This window comes from Pelmatolapia mariae, linkage group LG3_W (assembly GCF_036321145.2).
Source record: "Pelmatolapia mariae isolate MD_Pm_ZW linkage group LG3_W, Pm_UMD_F_2, whole genome shotgun sequence".
NCBI lineage: Eukaryota > Metazoa > Chordata > Actinopteri > Cichliformes > Cichlidae > Pelmatolapia > Pelmatolapia mariae.
The window spans coordinates 83,665,639-83,681,329 of record NC_086229.1 but is presented as its reverse complement, the minus strand read 5'-3'; the positions used below and the strand labels follow the sequence as shown (position 1 = coordinate 83,681,329).

At 41.2% G+C, this 15,691-nt stretch overlaps 1 protein-coding gene across 4 annotated transcripts; it reads left to right on the top strand.

The window, feature by feature from the left end:
- Positions 1 to 1,258: 1,258 nt before the first annotated feature.
- Positions 1,259 to 5,741, top strand: LOC134619331 (uncharacterized). Of its 4 annotated transcripts, none has more exons than XM_063465118.2 (6): positions 1,259 to 2,383; positions 2,489 to 2,661; positions 2,741 to 2,961; positions 3,406 to 3,532; positions 3,620 to 3,710; positions 4,818 to 5,741. In XM_063465118.2, the coding sequence occupies exons 1-6, from the start codon at positions 1,633 to 1,635 to the stop codon at positions 4,892 to 4,894; spliced, it is 1,440 nt and encodes a 479-aa protein (XP_063321188.1). In that variant the 5' UTR covers positions 1,259 to 1,632; the 3' UTR covers positions 4,895 to 5,741. The 4 variants fall into 4 exon arrangements, with proteins under 4 accessions (XP_063321188.1, XP_063321197.1, XP_063321179.1 ...); XM_063465127.2 differs by having other exon boundaries at positions 3,610 to 3,710; positions 4,818 to 5,739; XM_063465109.2 differs by having other exon boundaries at positions 4,751 to 5,738.
- Positions 5,742 to 15,691: the final 9,950 nt, after the last annotated feature.

Here is a 15,691-nt window from a genome sequence, read left to right as displayed (position 1 = left end):
GCAAAACAGCTCCAGCTCAGTCAGATTAGATGGACAGCGTTTGTGAACAGCAGTTTTCAGATCTTGCCACAGATTCTCGATTGGATTTAGATCTGGACTTTGACTGGGCCATTCTAACACATGGATATGTTTTGTTTTAAACCATTCCATTGTTGCCCTGGCTTTATGTTTAGGGTCGTTGTCCTGCTGGAAGGTGAACCTCCGCCCCAGTCTCAAGTCTTTTGCAGACTCCAAGAGGTTTTCTTCCAAGATTGCCCTGTATTTGGCTCCATCCATCTTCCCATCAACTCTGACCAGCTTCCCTGTCCCTGCTGAAGAGAAGCACCCCCAGAGCATGAATCTGCCACCACCATATTTGACAGTGGGGATGGTGTGTTCAGAGTGATGTGCAGTGTTAGTTTTCCGCCACACATAGCATTTTGCATTTTGGCCAAAAAGTTCCATTTTGGTCTCATCTGACCAGAGCACCTTCTTCCACATGTTTGCTGTGTCCCCCACATGGCTTGTGGCAAACTGCAAACGGGACTTCTTATGGTTTTCTGTTAACAATGGCTTTCTTCTTGCCACTCTTCCATAAAGGCCAACTTTGTGCAGTGCACGACTAATAGTTGTCCTATGGACAGATTCCCCCACCTGAGCTGTAGATCTCTGCAGCTCGTCCAGAGTCACCATGAGCCTCTTGGCTGCATTTCTGATCAGCGCTCTCCTTGTTCGGCCTGTGAGTTTAGGTGGACGGCCTTGTCTTGGTAGGTTTACAGTTGTGCCATACTCCTTCCATTTCTGAATGATCGCTTGAACAGTGCTCGGTGGGATGTTCAAGGCTTGGGAAATCTTTTTGTAGCCTAAGCCCGCTTTAAATTTCTCAATAACTTTATCCCTGACCTGTCTGGTGTGTTCTTTGGACTTCATGGTGTTGTTGCTCCCAATATTCTCTTAGACAACCTCAGAGGCTGTCACAGGGCAGTTGTGGAGCTGTTTTGCAAAGAAGAATGGGCAAGGATTTCAGTCTCTAGATGTGCAAAGCTGGTAGAGACATATCCTAAAAGACTGGCAGCTGTAATTGCAGCAAAAGGTGGTTCTACAAAGTATTGACTCAGGGGGCTGAATAATTACGCACACCCCACTTTTCAGTTATTTATTTGTAAAAAATGTTTGGAATCATGTATGATTTTCGTTCCACTTCTCACGTGTACACCACTTTGTATTGGTCTTTCACGTGGAATTCCAATAAAATTGATTCATGTTTGTGGCTGTAATGTGACAAAATGTGGAAAAGCTCAAGGGGGCCGAATACTTTTGCAAGCCACTGTAACAGATGAGCATGCAGTAGCTATAATTCCACAACTACTGAAACTGCTTTGCTCAAAAGAGAGACCGGACATCTGTGCAGCAGTGCTACAAACACTGTATGTGATAACACAGAAAACAAAAGGCACAAAGGACTGGCACGTCGACTTTTTAGAGAACTTATGCAGAACAGTTGCCCCTTTTGTAAATGAGCAACACTCCACTAAGATCAGGGTCTACACATACGCTATATTTGGAAACCTGCTGTCAGTTGAACAGAGAGCTAACATTTTTAAATCAGTGGGCATAACTTCAGTGCCCGAGGACATACTGACATCTGTAGAAATGGAAATGAATGAAAAACTGAAAGAGGTGCTGAGAAGTCTAAACAATTATTTAAGGATGCAAAACTGTGAGGGAAACACAGCCTCACCTTTAGTCAAGAAGAAGAAAAAGAAGAAGAAAAATATGGAAAAGAAAGAAAAGCAAGAAGACCCAAATTGTGGAGTTTCCACTGCAGCAACTGAACTAACATCAAAAGTTCCTGTTGTAGAATTAACTTCAAATCTAAAGCCTGTTGAATACAGCACCAATAAAAATGCAGAAAAACAAAAATGGCTTCAAATCAGCAAGAGGTGGAAGGAGAAACTGGAGAAACTTGTTGGTACAGATGACAGTAAAATATCCAGAATCAGAAGCATTATTTATGTGAATGATGCAGAATTCAGAATAGCGAAGGGAAGTGATGGTACTGAAGTCTTCTTGGGGCTGAGAGAGGACGGCACAGAAGTTGCCATTAAGAGAATGTCTAAAAGCAACTATGATGAGCTGAAGAACGAAGAAGGAATCCTACGACTTCCTGAACTCGATCATCATTATATCGTACGATATGTTGATGCTGCAGAGGACGAGAACTTTGGATATCTTTGTCTGCAACTTTGTGAATACACCTTGGAAGAATATATCAGGAACGATGATAATGACCCACTGATGTTAAAGAAACTTGTGAAACAAATTCTTGAAAGTCTAAAGGTGCTTCACTGCGGAAATCCTAAAATTCTTCACCGAGATCTCAAACCCCAGAACGTTTTGATTGGTAAGACATGTTTGAAATTCAGAGAAAAACTAAACAAAACATATGTCTGGTAAATATAAATTAATTATTTCGTTTCATGAGTTTTGTACTTTATGCCTCCTGCAGATGTTACTGGGAGGGCAAGATTAGCTGATTTTGGCATAAGCAGACGCTTACTCAAAGGCCAAACAACTTTACGTACACACAGTGCAGGAACCAGATGCTGGATGGCCCGAGAGACTTTAGCAGAAGAAGCAGAAGAATCTGTGATATCATACAAGTCAAGCACTGACATTCAGGTAATACAGGTCCATAAAAACTTGATTAACTGAAAGATGCCTTGGTAAAAATACCTAAACTGATGTGTTATGTGTTAAGGTGGCAGGGATGCTGATTTATTATATCCTCTCTGGAGGCCACCATCCATTTGGTGGCAAATCCTTTGAATGTGAATCCAACATTCACAAAGGGAACTACAGTTTGGATCACGTTCAAGATGAGGCAGAGGATCTCATTGAGTGGATGATCAACAAAGAGCCAAAGGACAGACCCAAAGTAGAAGAATGCTTAAAACATCCCTTCTTCTGGAGTTCTGAAAAGTAAGGAAGTCATGCTGAGTGATAAATCATTTTTCCTGATTACTGGAACACGATGTATGATTCCTAGTTTGACACTGTAAAACAGGAATAAAGATGTTCATGTTAGGAGAGTAAGGAAGTCGTGCTGTAACAGAATCTGTGATTACTAGTTTCACTTTAGTAAAGCAAGAATAGATTTGCTCATCAGAGCAATCATTTTCCCAGACATGGGGGGAAAGTTTTCAGTCTATTGCTAGGCTTAATCCATATGTTGGGAAAATGAGGTCAAACCGTCTTGTACTCAGACAGACATGTTAACATTGACAGCAAATACTAAATTCTTTTCCTACACTTCTGTTCTCGTCTTTTTAAGCAAAACTCTTTTGTACTGCTCCTGTTGTGATTTTATTTGTGTGTGTGTGCGTGCGTGCGTGCGTGCGTGCATGTGTGTGTACTTATTTCCAGGCAGTTTGAATATTTGAGAGAGACCGGCAACAGGGAGGAGGTGGCAAACTGTCGAAAGGCTGATGAAAAGCTGACTGCTTCACTAGAAGCATGTGCTAATGGATCCTTCAAACTGTGGAAAAATAAGGTGACTTACAGATGAGAGGGGAAACTTACGTATTCTTAAATTCCAGTTCATGACCACTCTATGTTTTATTGCTGCAGTTTCCCCAAGAGCTGGTTCAGAAGATGGAACGGGAAAAGAAGCCCTACCCTGAAAACACGCTGGGATTACTGCGCTTTGTACGCAATTTCCATGAGCATTAGTAAGTTAAACTAAATGAAAAGTGATTAATTCATGAACACACACATAGTGCTGTCAAAATTAATGCGTTAACGCAAATTAATCCGCCATCACGATCAATGTGATTACAATTTTTAACACAATTAATGCATCTGTAGTGCAGAATGACTCAAAATCCCTGAAATGTTTCTGTCAACGCATTTCGGGCAGTTTGTCCAAATAGAGTTACCTTCGCACATGCGCAAATGGGCAGTTGATCTGGTAGTGATGGGCAGCTGAACCAATCAACTCAATATGGCAGATGATAAATGCACATGGACCCTCTCGATGGGAAATTTGAGTATTAAAAAAATAACAAGATGAACAGTTCACCTACATAAAGTGTTATGCACATTGTGCAAGAAGGAATTTTCTTTTCACCGAAGCCCTTCCAGCTTGCGACAAACCACTCACAGAGCATCAGAGACTCAGTAAGTCTACCTCGGACATACTGACTGCTGACACAATTGTCAAGTGGATTGCAACAAACTGCAGACCTATTAATATCGTTGAGAACACGCTCTTTACATAGCTTTGGTTTTTCGTTTCAAAGACTTGAAGTGTCTCTCCAAGAGTGACAGAGAGAGAGTGGATAAATGTTTACAGAGTTTACAGCACTAATATATTATATATCTTAGTGTATACGTTCCTATTAGTATATGGGTTTTTTAAAAAGTTGTATTTGACAGGAGAGAACCTGCGTTAAAAGATTAAAGAAAACTATTCAAATTCTCTTTGAATTTAAGCATACATTCTTTGTGTTTATTCTGCATTTACTTCATTATATATATATATATATATATATATATATATATATATATATATATATATATATATATATATATAGAGAGAGAGAGAGAGAGAGAGAGAGAGAGAGAGAGAGAGAGAGAGAGAGAGAGAGAGAGACACACACACACACACACACACACACACACACACATATATATACATATGATATTATGACAAAGTTGGAAGTTTACTTCTCTTGTTACCTCTCGTTAATAAAAGTTTCCTTCTTCACAGTCGCAAGGAAGCTCCTGAAACTGACGTATTGCTGTTATTTCCTGATCTCTTTTGGTGTGTTTACAAGTTTACCAAGATACACGGCTGGAATTTAGAGACACCCTTGAAGGAAATGCTTCAAAGAGAAGAAACAAAGGACATTAATACCACCTTTGCAATGATGTCTACAAGTACGGACGACCCTCTGAGTGTCCCAGTACAAGAGTCTCAATAGTGACTTTAAACAAAGTTGAATTCAATCAGGACGAAGGATGTCATTAAGGACTGTATAACAGCCACTCAAGAAAATGGATATAAGCAAATACTATTATTAGAAGTACAGATGTTAATGAAAGCTTTGAAGGATGCTTTATTTTGTTCAAGCGTGTATATATAAGCACACCACAGAAACCTAACTAGCAAAATCAAAATGTGTTCTGCACAATAACTAAAGATTTAAACCTGTTGTTCATTGTGACCACTTTCCAAATCCTGATAGAAGGAGAGATGTTATTTTAAAGGACTTCCTACTATTAGACTTGAGTAATATTATTTGTATGGTTTTATATTTAGTAGTAAATCTAAAATGTGCTATTATGGTGGCTGCATTTGCAAATGTTAGTAAAAAAAATTTGAACCTAAAACAATGGGAACACTGGCAGTACTTAAGGATAAATTCTTCCACTTGAGTTTTTTTAATTACATACAGACAGATTTTTTTCAGTGTTATTCCGGATGTTAAAATGATTAACCTACTTTTTCTTTTTAAATTTATTTTAGTTTTGTTGTGTGAATAAAATAGCTTTTGTCTTTTGAAAATTTATACATAACATGCCAGCTGTATACTACTATTATGTACTATGCCAACTTTCCTAAACATGTATTTTGAATTAAAGTGAATGTCATTTTAAATTTACCAAAAATATTAGAATTTGTATGTTTTATTAAAGATTTTCGGTAAATTTGATGTTTAGTGGCTAAAAAAAAATCTTTTTTTAAAAAAAAGTTCAAAGATGTGCTTAATCTGTAATGGTGACTATATTATGTTTACATTTAAAGACAGAGAATCAGAGAAAAACAGTGTATACTTTGCTATGTTATTAACACTGAATTTGCAGTGGCCCTTGTTTGTTTGTTGTTTTCCACTTTTTACAGCAAAAACGCCTGGCTTGAGAGTTCACAACAAGATTTCCATAACAGGTTGCCTCTCAACAAGCGCCTGGCTTTATAAGATAGCATGTGAGCTGATATCTCACATTTGCAAGGGGTAGCTGATCAGTATGAAGTTGGTTAAAGGGGGGGCAGGGCTAAACATCTTAATTAGTCTGTACTAAATTTACTATATAAACTGCCTAGGCTACTTGGAGTAGCAACAGCTTCTGGAAATGACTTTTATAACGCTCAGTTGCTTATCACATATCCTCCCCTGGAAATGACCACTACAGACCCTTATATTGCCTTTGTCACCACTGTTTACAAACTGTACAGGGTCTATAGAGATAAAGTAAATAGTGCATTTTCCCCATATAATTTATATTATGTAAGCGTTTTGCTCATTTTTCTCCAAAAAGTGCTAAAAGTGAGAGTGATTGGCAGGGGCTAGTCAGCGAGGTAAGTGAGGGGGAGAGACCGTAAACAGCTGCAGACACTGACCGGTTTTATAGATGTTTCCCGGTGTCCATATGGAAACAAGCCTCGCTCTCTTAGCTCTCATACACCTGGACGTTCATTAATAGACACATGAGCTCAACGTTGTTTTGACACTGGTGGGCTCTTCATTGATGGCGTCTGCTAGCTATTCCATTAAGCTGATAGCATACGACTGTGTTGGCGCAAATACACCAACCCACCCCCATATGATGATGTTACTATGTACGGGTAGGGTAGACCCACATGTGGGCTCGCATTTAATCTGTTAAGAGTATTACCGAGTAATCTATGTGTATATATGAATGCAGGCACGTGTCAAGGTTTGGGTGTGCGGTAGGCAGCACGAAGATCCAAAGCCAAGACGTAAATGCAAAAGATTAACTCAAAGAGGCTGCTTTATTGCTGTTGCAGAAACTCAATAAAAATAAACTTGCAAAAATCAAACCTAAACTAGAAACTGGAAACTAGTAAAAACACCCCGGGAAACCTGGAAACGAGAGGCTAGGGACAAAGATAACAGGAAGCGCGGCGCATCATAAGGGTATGACATGACACAGAGCAAGGAAAACACAGGGCTTAAATACTCTGAGGGATAACGAGGAAATGAGACACAGGAGGAGAGCACAGTTGGAACTAATCAAACATGATGAGAATAGGGGGGGCGGGGGGGATGAATTAGCACCATATGCTGAATATATCAAATAACCTCATTTTTTTACATTTGAAAAACCACAGAGAAAAATTAATTATGATTTCACGCAGTAATGAATATAATATGTTTTATGTTTGTTTGTTTGTTTGTTGTTTTGTTTTTTACTGTAACTGAAAGACAAGACAAGCACTGAACTTACACGGTGGGATAGAAGCTGCTAGCGGGTGTTAAGTGATGACGTATGAACCCTGCTATCGGGTCCAAGCTATTCTGCGTTTAGTAAGGCTGTTGTATGTTTTAATGCTTTGTATCTTGTTCTATTTAATCTGAACAAGCCCCTAAAAAAGGTAGTGATCACTGTCGGCCTCTCTCGGTTTTTTGTTACCACTGTTCATTTTAAAGCTCAGTTTTTGAAACCTTATGATGTAACTGCAGCACAGCCCATGCAGCAGTATGTTAATGACTAACCTCGTATTGTGGATGGATTATCTCGGTTGTTCTCCTGACTGAAGTTTGGTCCGTTTACAGGATCCTGCCATTTGATTGCATTTGTCCCTAACCATCAGGAACCCTCACGTAACGTGAGGGTTAAGACTACAAAATGTGATGAAGCTTACAGTATCTTGCCTTTGGCTTCACCTGCACAACAGACATTTTGGAGATGTTAGCTCTTTATACTGTAAAGTTACAGTGGGATACAAATAATATCAGGTTGATCCTGCCACAGTTTGTTCCCCCTGTTGAAATCCCACAGTTGTTTATGTTTTTAAACCCATTTTGCACAGTGAGGCAGTGTTGAATATTATTACACAAGAAAAAAAAAATAACTACACTTAAAATAATTACGCCATAAAGATGGTTTGGTTTTCTGTTATTTAAGGTTACGTCCACACATACACAACTATTTTTGAAAATGGAGGTTTTGCATTGTTTTTGTTTTGTTTTTTACAATTTTCCATTTTCATTAAAAATAAATGAAATTCCATCCACACGTGCAGTTTTGAAAAAATATCTCCGTCCACATGTAAACGCGAAAAACGAAGTCAAACACTGTCAAGAACATGCCAAAACATAATCATGTAGAGATGTTGGCCGATCAGACGTCTAGAAGCCTGGAAAGGAATAAGTAAACAGGGTTTTGTACACTCACAAAACCTTAAGTGCTTCTGAGAAGTTTTTGTGTTTTTCTGGAAAGGCAGCTAATTTTTTGTTGCTTTTCAAGTGCCTTCATCATTTCAAATGTTAATAACTTAAGACAGTGTTTTAGATTTTCTCTCACTGGCTCCCTTGGCCAGAGTTAATTCAATAAAAAAAGAAACTTAAAATATTACAATACTCTGAGTGATTCATAATCATTGTCACAGTATGTAGAAGCAGACTGTATGAATTGTGAATAGTAGACCTAAATGCAGACACAAAAGAACATGGAACAAAACTTGATATTAACAAAAGGTGAGCCTTTTAATAAGGCTGAAAATAAAAAAACAAAGGTGCAAACAAATGGTAAGGTTTCCAGCCAAAGAGGTATTCTGCAATCAGTGTAAAAACTATGCAAGAGTGTGCAGGTCTGGGGGAGTGGGAGAAATATGGGCAGCAGGTAGAGTCTCGGTCTTGCTGTCTTAGATCAACATAGTGGTCGGGAGATTTGGAGTCAACATTATCCTGACACACAACCTAACGTTCGATAATGTGTCATGCGCAAAAGCATCAGCTCTAAGAGCCGTGCTTAGAGAGTGCTTTGTAGTGAATCAGAAGAGTCGACTCCCATTGAGCGAGAGCCGGCTCCTCACTTAATTTCCTTTCGCTGCTCAGCTCTCACACAGTGGCTCAGCTATGCTCCAATCCCTCCATATTGTGGCCAATCACATGCAAGGATATTGGATAATATCATTATGTGAGAAACAGAGAGGGTGAGAGACGCGACAGTCAAGTGGAGCGTGTGTCTGTCCTCTCAGTAAGTGAGTGAGACAGTAGACAGCGGTGAGGAGGGCTGTGCGAGTGCATCGCAAAAACACATAAATATGCCTGACACCCGTAAACAAAGCAGCATCTGGCTGCAGTTTAAAGACTTTTTTGTCTCCGTCTGGGTCTTGGTCTCGTCTCGACTTTGTCTTGGTCTTGACTCGGTCTGTCTTGGTCTTGGTCTTGTCTTGGTCTCGATACCCTCTGGTCTTGGTATTGTCTTTGTTTTGGTTTAGGTGGTCTTGACTACAAGTCTAGCAGCAGGTGGTGACAGTGAAGAGAGAAAAGTAGCATTTTTGGGAACAGTAGCATCAGGTAGAACTGAGGATGAGTGGATGACTAAAATAAAAGTTAACAATATAGACTGTTGGCTTAAAATTGACACAGGAGCGGATGTCTTGCCTGAAAAAGAGTACAACACCATAGCACAAAAACCACAGCTGCAACCCACAGATCTGAAACTGTATTGTGCAGGAATGTCTTCACTGGCAGTTAGAGGGAAATTTACAGCTAACCTGAGCACCACAGTACAACCTGTGTTTGTAGTAGCAGACCTGACACAAGGGTTACTTAGCCGCCCAGCAAGTGCAGCACTTGGGTTAGTGGCCAGAGTAGAAGCAGTGTCGCTCACTTCAGTAGAGGCAGTGAAGCAGCAGTTTCCAAAGCTATTCAGTGGTTTAGGCCGAAAGGAGGGGGAATACAAAATTGAGCTTAAAGCAGACGCTGTTTTGGCATGTCCTCAGCTCCTGAGCATTTTCAAAAACGAATGTCTCAGCTTTTGGAGGGGCTGGATGGAGTTGTCTGTCAAATGGATGACATTTTGGTTTACGCTGACACACAGGCCCAGCAAGACAAGAGACTAGTCGCAGTCCTGGAGCGGCTCACAAAAGCAGGTGTGACATTGAAAAGTGAGAAATGTGAGTTTGCAAAAACCTCAATCAAGTTCCTCGGACAGATCATTGACAGCACAGGAGTCAAAGCAGACCCAAAAAAAGTGAAAGCGGTCGGCAACATGGAGGCACCAACCGATGTAAGTAGAGTGAGACGATTCCTGGGAATGGTTAATCATCTAGGCAAGTACCTTCCCCACCTAGCAGGGAAAACACAGCCACTGAGAGAACTACTCAGTACCAAAAACGTGGTGTTGGAGTGAGGCTCTACAAACAGCGTTTGACGGCATTTATGTCAGAACTGAGTAAACCACCAAACACTGAGTTTCATGTTGAGACAGATCACAAGCCTGTTAGGCTCCACGAACTTAGATGAACTGCCGCCACAAGTGCAAACACTGAGAATGAGATTAATCAGGTACTCTTTCACTATCTCACATGTCCCAGGCAAACACATAGCAACTGCAGACGTGCTGTCCAGAGCGCCAGAAAGGACGGTTTGTGATGAGACATTAAGAGTTGACATAAACTTGTATTCACATCAGATGATTTCAGGCCTTCCTGCAACAGACGAGAGACTACAACAAATAAAAGAGCAGCAGGACAAAGATGAAACACTAAAACAAATCAAACTCTTCTGCAAAAATGGCTGGCCGGACAAACACAACATACCAGGGCCATGTTTCCCATGCCACCAGCATGCAGCGGACCTGACAGTTAAAAATGAACTTCTCCTAAAAGGTATGCACATAGTTATTCCGAAGACATTACAAAAAGATATTTTGACACGACTGCACACAGGTCACCAGGCGATTGTAAAGTCCAGGGAATGAGCCAAGCAGTCGGTACGGTGGCCAGGACTGAGCTCTCAACTACAACAGCTGCTAGCAGAATGTGAGACATGTGCAAAGGTGAGACAGCAACCCAGAGAAACACTCATGACAACAGAGTTTCCTACATGGCCGTTGGAGTTAGTTGATGCTGATTTTTTTGACTGGAGTAACAGCCAGTATTTGGTTGTAGTGGACTATTTCTCAAGATACATAGAAATAACTAAGCAGTCCTCTACCACATCAGCAGCAGTGATTGCACACTTGAAGTCCATATTCGCACACCACGGCATAACAACGGAGTTAAGATCAGATAACGGCAACAGTAAAGAGCCTTCTACAGAAAGGAGACCCATATCTCGCTCTTATGGCATATCGCACCACACCACTTGCCAATGGACGTAGCCCCACAGAGCCTCTGATGGGGAGGAAACTTCGTACCACAGTCCCCATACTTGCATCCTGCCTCAACCCAAGCTGGATAAACATCAATACACTGAGAGAGAGAGAGAAAAGAAGGAGAGAGAGAAACAGTGGAAATGGTTCAACAACAGACACAGAGCACAAGACCTTGCTGGACTACACCCGGGAGATCAAGTTTGGATCACAGACATGAAAGAAAATGGGACTATATCAGGCAGAGCAGATACACCAAGGTCTTACCTTGTTGAGACCCCCAAGGGGCTGCTATGTCGAAACAGGAGCCATCTCATCACACTTCAAGGGACCAAGACTGAACCGACTGAACACCAAAACCCAGAGAACATCAACCCTGCTCCAAACCAGGCTCAGCAGTCTCCTCTACCACCAAGTAACCAAACTACTGAAAAAAGACAGAAACCCACCAAGTTACCTTAAGGGTACTCTCGAGCATCTGAGTGACCAGCTAAGGGCAGAATAATCCCCTCAAACAGTTGGACTGGGTTGTCTACCCCACCTTCATAGTTAGAATAAGTTCACACAGTTAAATAAAATAATAGCACTGGCACTGTGGTCTCCAAAAAGCAGTATCCTTTTAAACAGAGCGTGATTCTTGAAGAAAGCAAAGTCTGTATATTGTTGATTTGCAAACAAAATCAAAGCTTTACACTTAACAGTGCCTCTTAAACCCCAGACATTGAGCGAAAAAGGTTATATAGTCCATATATAGACCAGTGGTCCCCAACCATTTTTGCGCCATGGACTGGTTTATGTCCGACAATATTTTCATGGACCAGCCTTTAAGGTGGCACAGATAAATACAACAAAATAAAACGAGTACTGGTACCAAAAAAAACCAAGATTTATTCATAGCATACAGGGAAGGACCCAGGGAAACTGAATTAATGATAAAAACGATTTTAAAAAATAATGATAAAAACCCTGAAAACCATTCATTTCGCACCCGAGCCTCAACTCTGGCAGCCCGGTACCAAACAGCTCACGGACCGGTACCGGTCAATGGCCCGGGGTTAGGGACCGCTGATATAAAAATATCATATAGTTTACTTCCCTTAGTGAACATAGTACTGACACTAACAACTAACTCCTTATGTGACAGCTGTAACTTTATACCTTCAGAGGACATATAACCTCATCAGTGCAGGTGCTGCTAGATCCTCAGGTAAAGTGAGCGTTCGGTGCACCTCCTTTGACTCGATAATTACACAGACCCCAGCAAAGTGAGCTCATTTTCCTTCTTTCCTTGCAGCATCAATAAGAGGCCAGAGTTTCTCTCGGAGCGCTCTGTCAGCAGAGGACAGATCTTCAGTGAAGCTCAGGGGATTTTCCTTCAGCAAAGTGCAGTTTTTAGCTTTCCTTCAAATCTGGTCACGAGCTGATCTTGTCAAAAATCGGATATTAACTGACCTTGGCTTCTTCTGATTTCTGTTGTAGCGGTCCAAGCGATGAACTACATTAATGCTGTCTATAAATCCTGCACTAGTCTCCCAGACAAAGATGCAGCAGATGTCGAGCACTCTTCTGGTGGTCTTCTTGCTTTTGTTCAGGGATACCTGAGAGCCTGAGGTTCCATCTGCGATAGTATCTTTCAAAGTCGTTGACTTTCAGTTCTACTTGAAGCAACTTGCTGTTGTTCTTCTCACAGGTGGCTCTAACTGTTTTGATGACATCTTCAGGAATTCTACTTTCAAGAACATAAAGTCAGTGGAATTTTTCAGGGCCTCAGTGTTGACAGTATTCTTGCTGATCGCCTCCAGACTATGTGAACGTTCGTTAATTAAAGCAGCAATGCTGTTTTGCACATGAGCAAGGGTTATATCACCTTTGTGTTTTGTAACATCAGGTCTGACCAGAGTATCAGGGTTCGAATCCAGTATTGGAATCAGCTCATTTCTTTTGCTGCGGTTGTTGTCATGTTCGGCAGCCACAGCATTCTTGGGGGTGGTTTTTCTACCAGATACACTTGTATTTCCTTTCATTTCCTTAACTACTCCTTTTGTTGGACTTTTGGATTTCATAAGTGTTTCTTTCTCTTTCCTTTTATAACCTTGAGTTGCTGGAAGAATAGCAGAGGAAGCAAAAAGTTTCCTGCTGTTAGCTGATCTATCGCTCTGCAAACAAACTAGAGTCACTAAAAGTTCTTTAAAGTATGGTCAGGGAGCCGTTACTTAGTAGTGAACCATATGTGTATTAAAGGAAAAGTAGGATAACTCAATTGTAGTACAGAAAAAGAACAGTTGAAAGGGAAGTAAAACATTCACACACATTTATACTCCAATGGATGCATCGGAGAGCAATTTGGGGTTAGTATCTTGCCCAAGGATATTTGGCATGTAGACTAGGGGAAGCCTGGAACTGAACCACCAACCTTCCGATCTGTGGATGACCTGCTCTACCACCTGAGCTACAGCCATGCCATATGAAACCAAATATGAACTTTGTGAAACTAAAATGCTAGGATATTTACACTGATTGGGATTAAAGGTAACTGTTCTAAAGGAACCGAACAGTGATGCTGAAGTAGCATGAAGTGGTAGAAGTTAATCCAATTTTTGGACAATAAAAGCCTCTCACTAATTATTATAGATGCTCCTGATAAAGGAAGAAGGGCATTAAAAATATTGAGGGATTACTATGCTGGAAAGGGAATGCCCCAAATCATCAACCTGTACACCACGCTGACATTGCTTCAGTAAAGGAGGGAAGAGACGGTCACAGACTACGTCATCAGAGCAGACGCCGCCATTACAGCACTGCACAACACAGGTGAGACTTTAGGCGATGGTTTTGTACAGAATGGTGTACGTCAGTTTAATGCTGGGTGGTGCTGCAATAGTAACTATCCTCGGTCAGAAGGAGAGGCTGACATCCAGGGATTAGATTACCACAGGTGGAGTTTATTGGCGGTCAGATGGATGGTACAGGGAGGTATGGCATACAGTAGGAGGATGTGGAGGGGTGATATGGTGTGGTTTCTATGATTAAGAACAGGGTATACATTACAACATGAATACGGATTAAAGATTAAGGAAACTGGCAACAAATTCCTCCACTACGAACCAGTCTGGTACCACTTCTTACAGTGTTCACATTTACTAAGGCACTACCCAAAAGGCGCCACAAGAGGGCACTCCAACACAAGAGATGACCTATTTACACTGATGCACTTAATAAACAGTCAGCTCCCTACGTAGCCACTACGTAATACAGTGATATTACAGTATACAAATTCACATAAATTGGCAGAGGGAACAAACAAAACTGTAACAAGCCCAAAACAATCAAATAACTGGGCTGCCAGAGCTGTCGCTAACTAGCACATATGCTAAAGGTAACTAAAACCAATACACAGGAGTAGCAGGGTAAACAAACATCTTAAGCATGGAACACTAACTCACGTTTATGTGACGCACACCATCCCCAACAAATACAGGATGGGCTGCTTCCCTTCCCAGCAGCTCTCTCCTCAATCGTTAGCCCAGGAACAGAGAAAATGCGCTGCTGCACATTTTGAGCCCATAAACCTCCTCCCGAAAACGCGCCCCTTTCTCAAGTGCGCGAGTCCACACTCGCGTTTTCGTGAGCCCCTTTCTCAAGTGCGCGAGTCCACACTCGCGTTTTCGTGAGCCCCTTTCTCAAGTGCGCGAGTCCACACTCGCGTTTTCGTGAGCCCCTTTCTCAAGTGCGCGAGTCCACACTCGCGTTTTCGGGAGAAGGTTTATGGGCTCAAAATGTGCAGCAGCGCATTTTCTCTGTAGGTTAGCAGGTTAGTTTTGAATTCAGCAAAAGTCATCAAAACTTCACTCTGCTGACTCGTCACTATGGGAAACTATCTCCTTCTCCTTTTGCGCGCTCTCGTAGATGGGGATACAGTTTTTGCGACTTCTAGCAAGGACAGCCAATAGCGATTTTCCTTACTAAGGAGTTGGCAACACTGTCAAAAGCGTTTCGGAACTAAAAATCAAGAATGAGGGATACTATTTGTTCATTATTTGGACAGCTCAGTGCGCGCTCCTGACTCAGGGAAAGTCGGGGCTCATGAGTCGACGAAAATGAAAAGGTTCCCCTGAAGTAGACTGATGGATTAATCAGAACAACAGACACACATCGTTGAAACACTGGTGTCAAGCCAACCTCCAATTCCAGCATTGCAGTCAAGCCAGCCTCCAGGTTGTTTTCTGTTCCCCGTCTATTCAAAGTATTACGGGAATGGATGTGGAAACCGGATTTCAAAATAAAAGCCAACTTCGAGTGAATTATCAGATATTTTGAGAAAATGATAACATATAATTTAGGCTTGTTCACTATTAGCGCCCTGTCAATATCAAGGCCATCTTACTTTGGATTTCAAAGTAAAAGCCCTGTGAATTTTCATTTTTGAACTACTCTTTCAATGACTTCAGAATGCTCTTAAAAGCAAAAGTCATATTTCCAAAGAGTAGTTGCATTTTGTATCATCACTATCCAACCACAGCAATTTGAAATTGCCCATATTTCACTGACTCTTTTAATGACTTCAAAATGCTCTAAAATGGAA

Excerpts from the sequence above, each read along its gene's own strand:
- LOC134619331 (XM_063465100.2), top strand. The coding sequence starts at position 1,633 with ATGGAAATGAATGAAAAACTGAAAGAGGTGCTGAGAAGTCTAAACAAT. Across the intron at positions 2,384-2,488 it reads ACCCCAGAACGTTTTGATTG|ATGTTACTGGGAGGGCAAGA; the intron begins GTAAGACATGTT and ends TGCCTCCTGCAG. Across the intron at positions 2,662-2,740 it reads AGTCAAGCACTGACATTCAG|GTGGCAGGGATGCTGATTTA; the intron begins GTAATACAGGTC and ends TTATGTGTTAAG.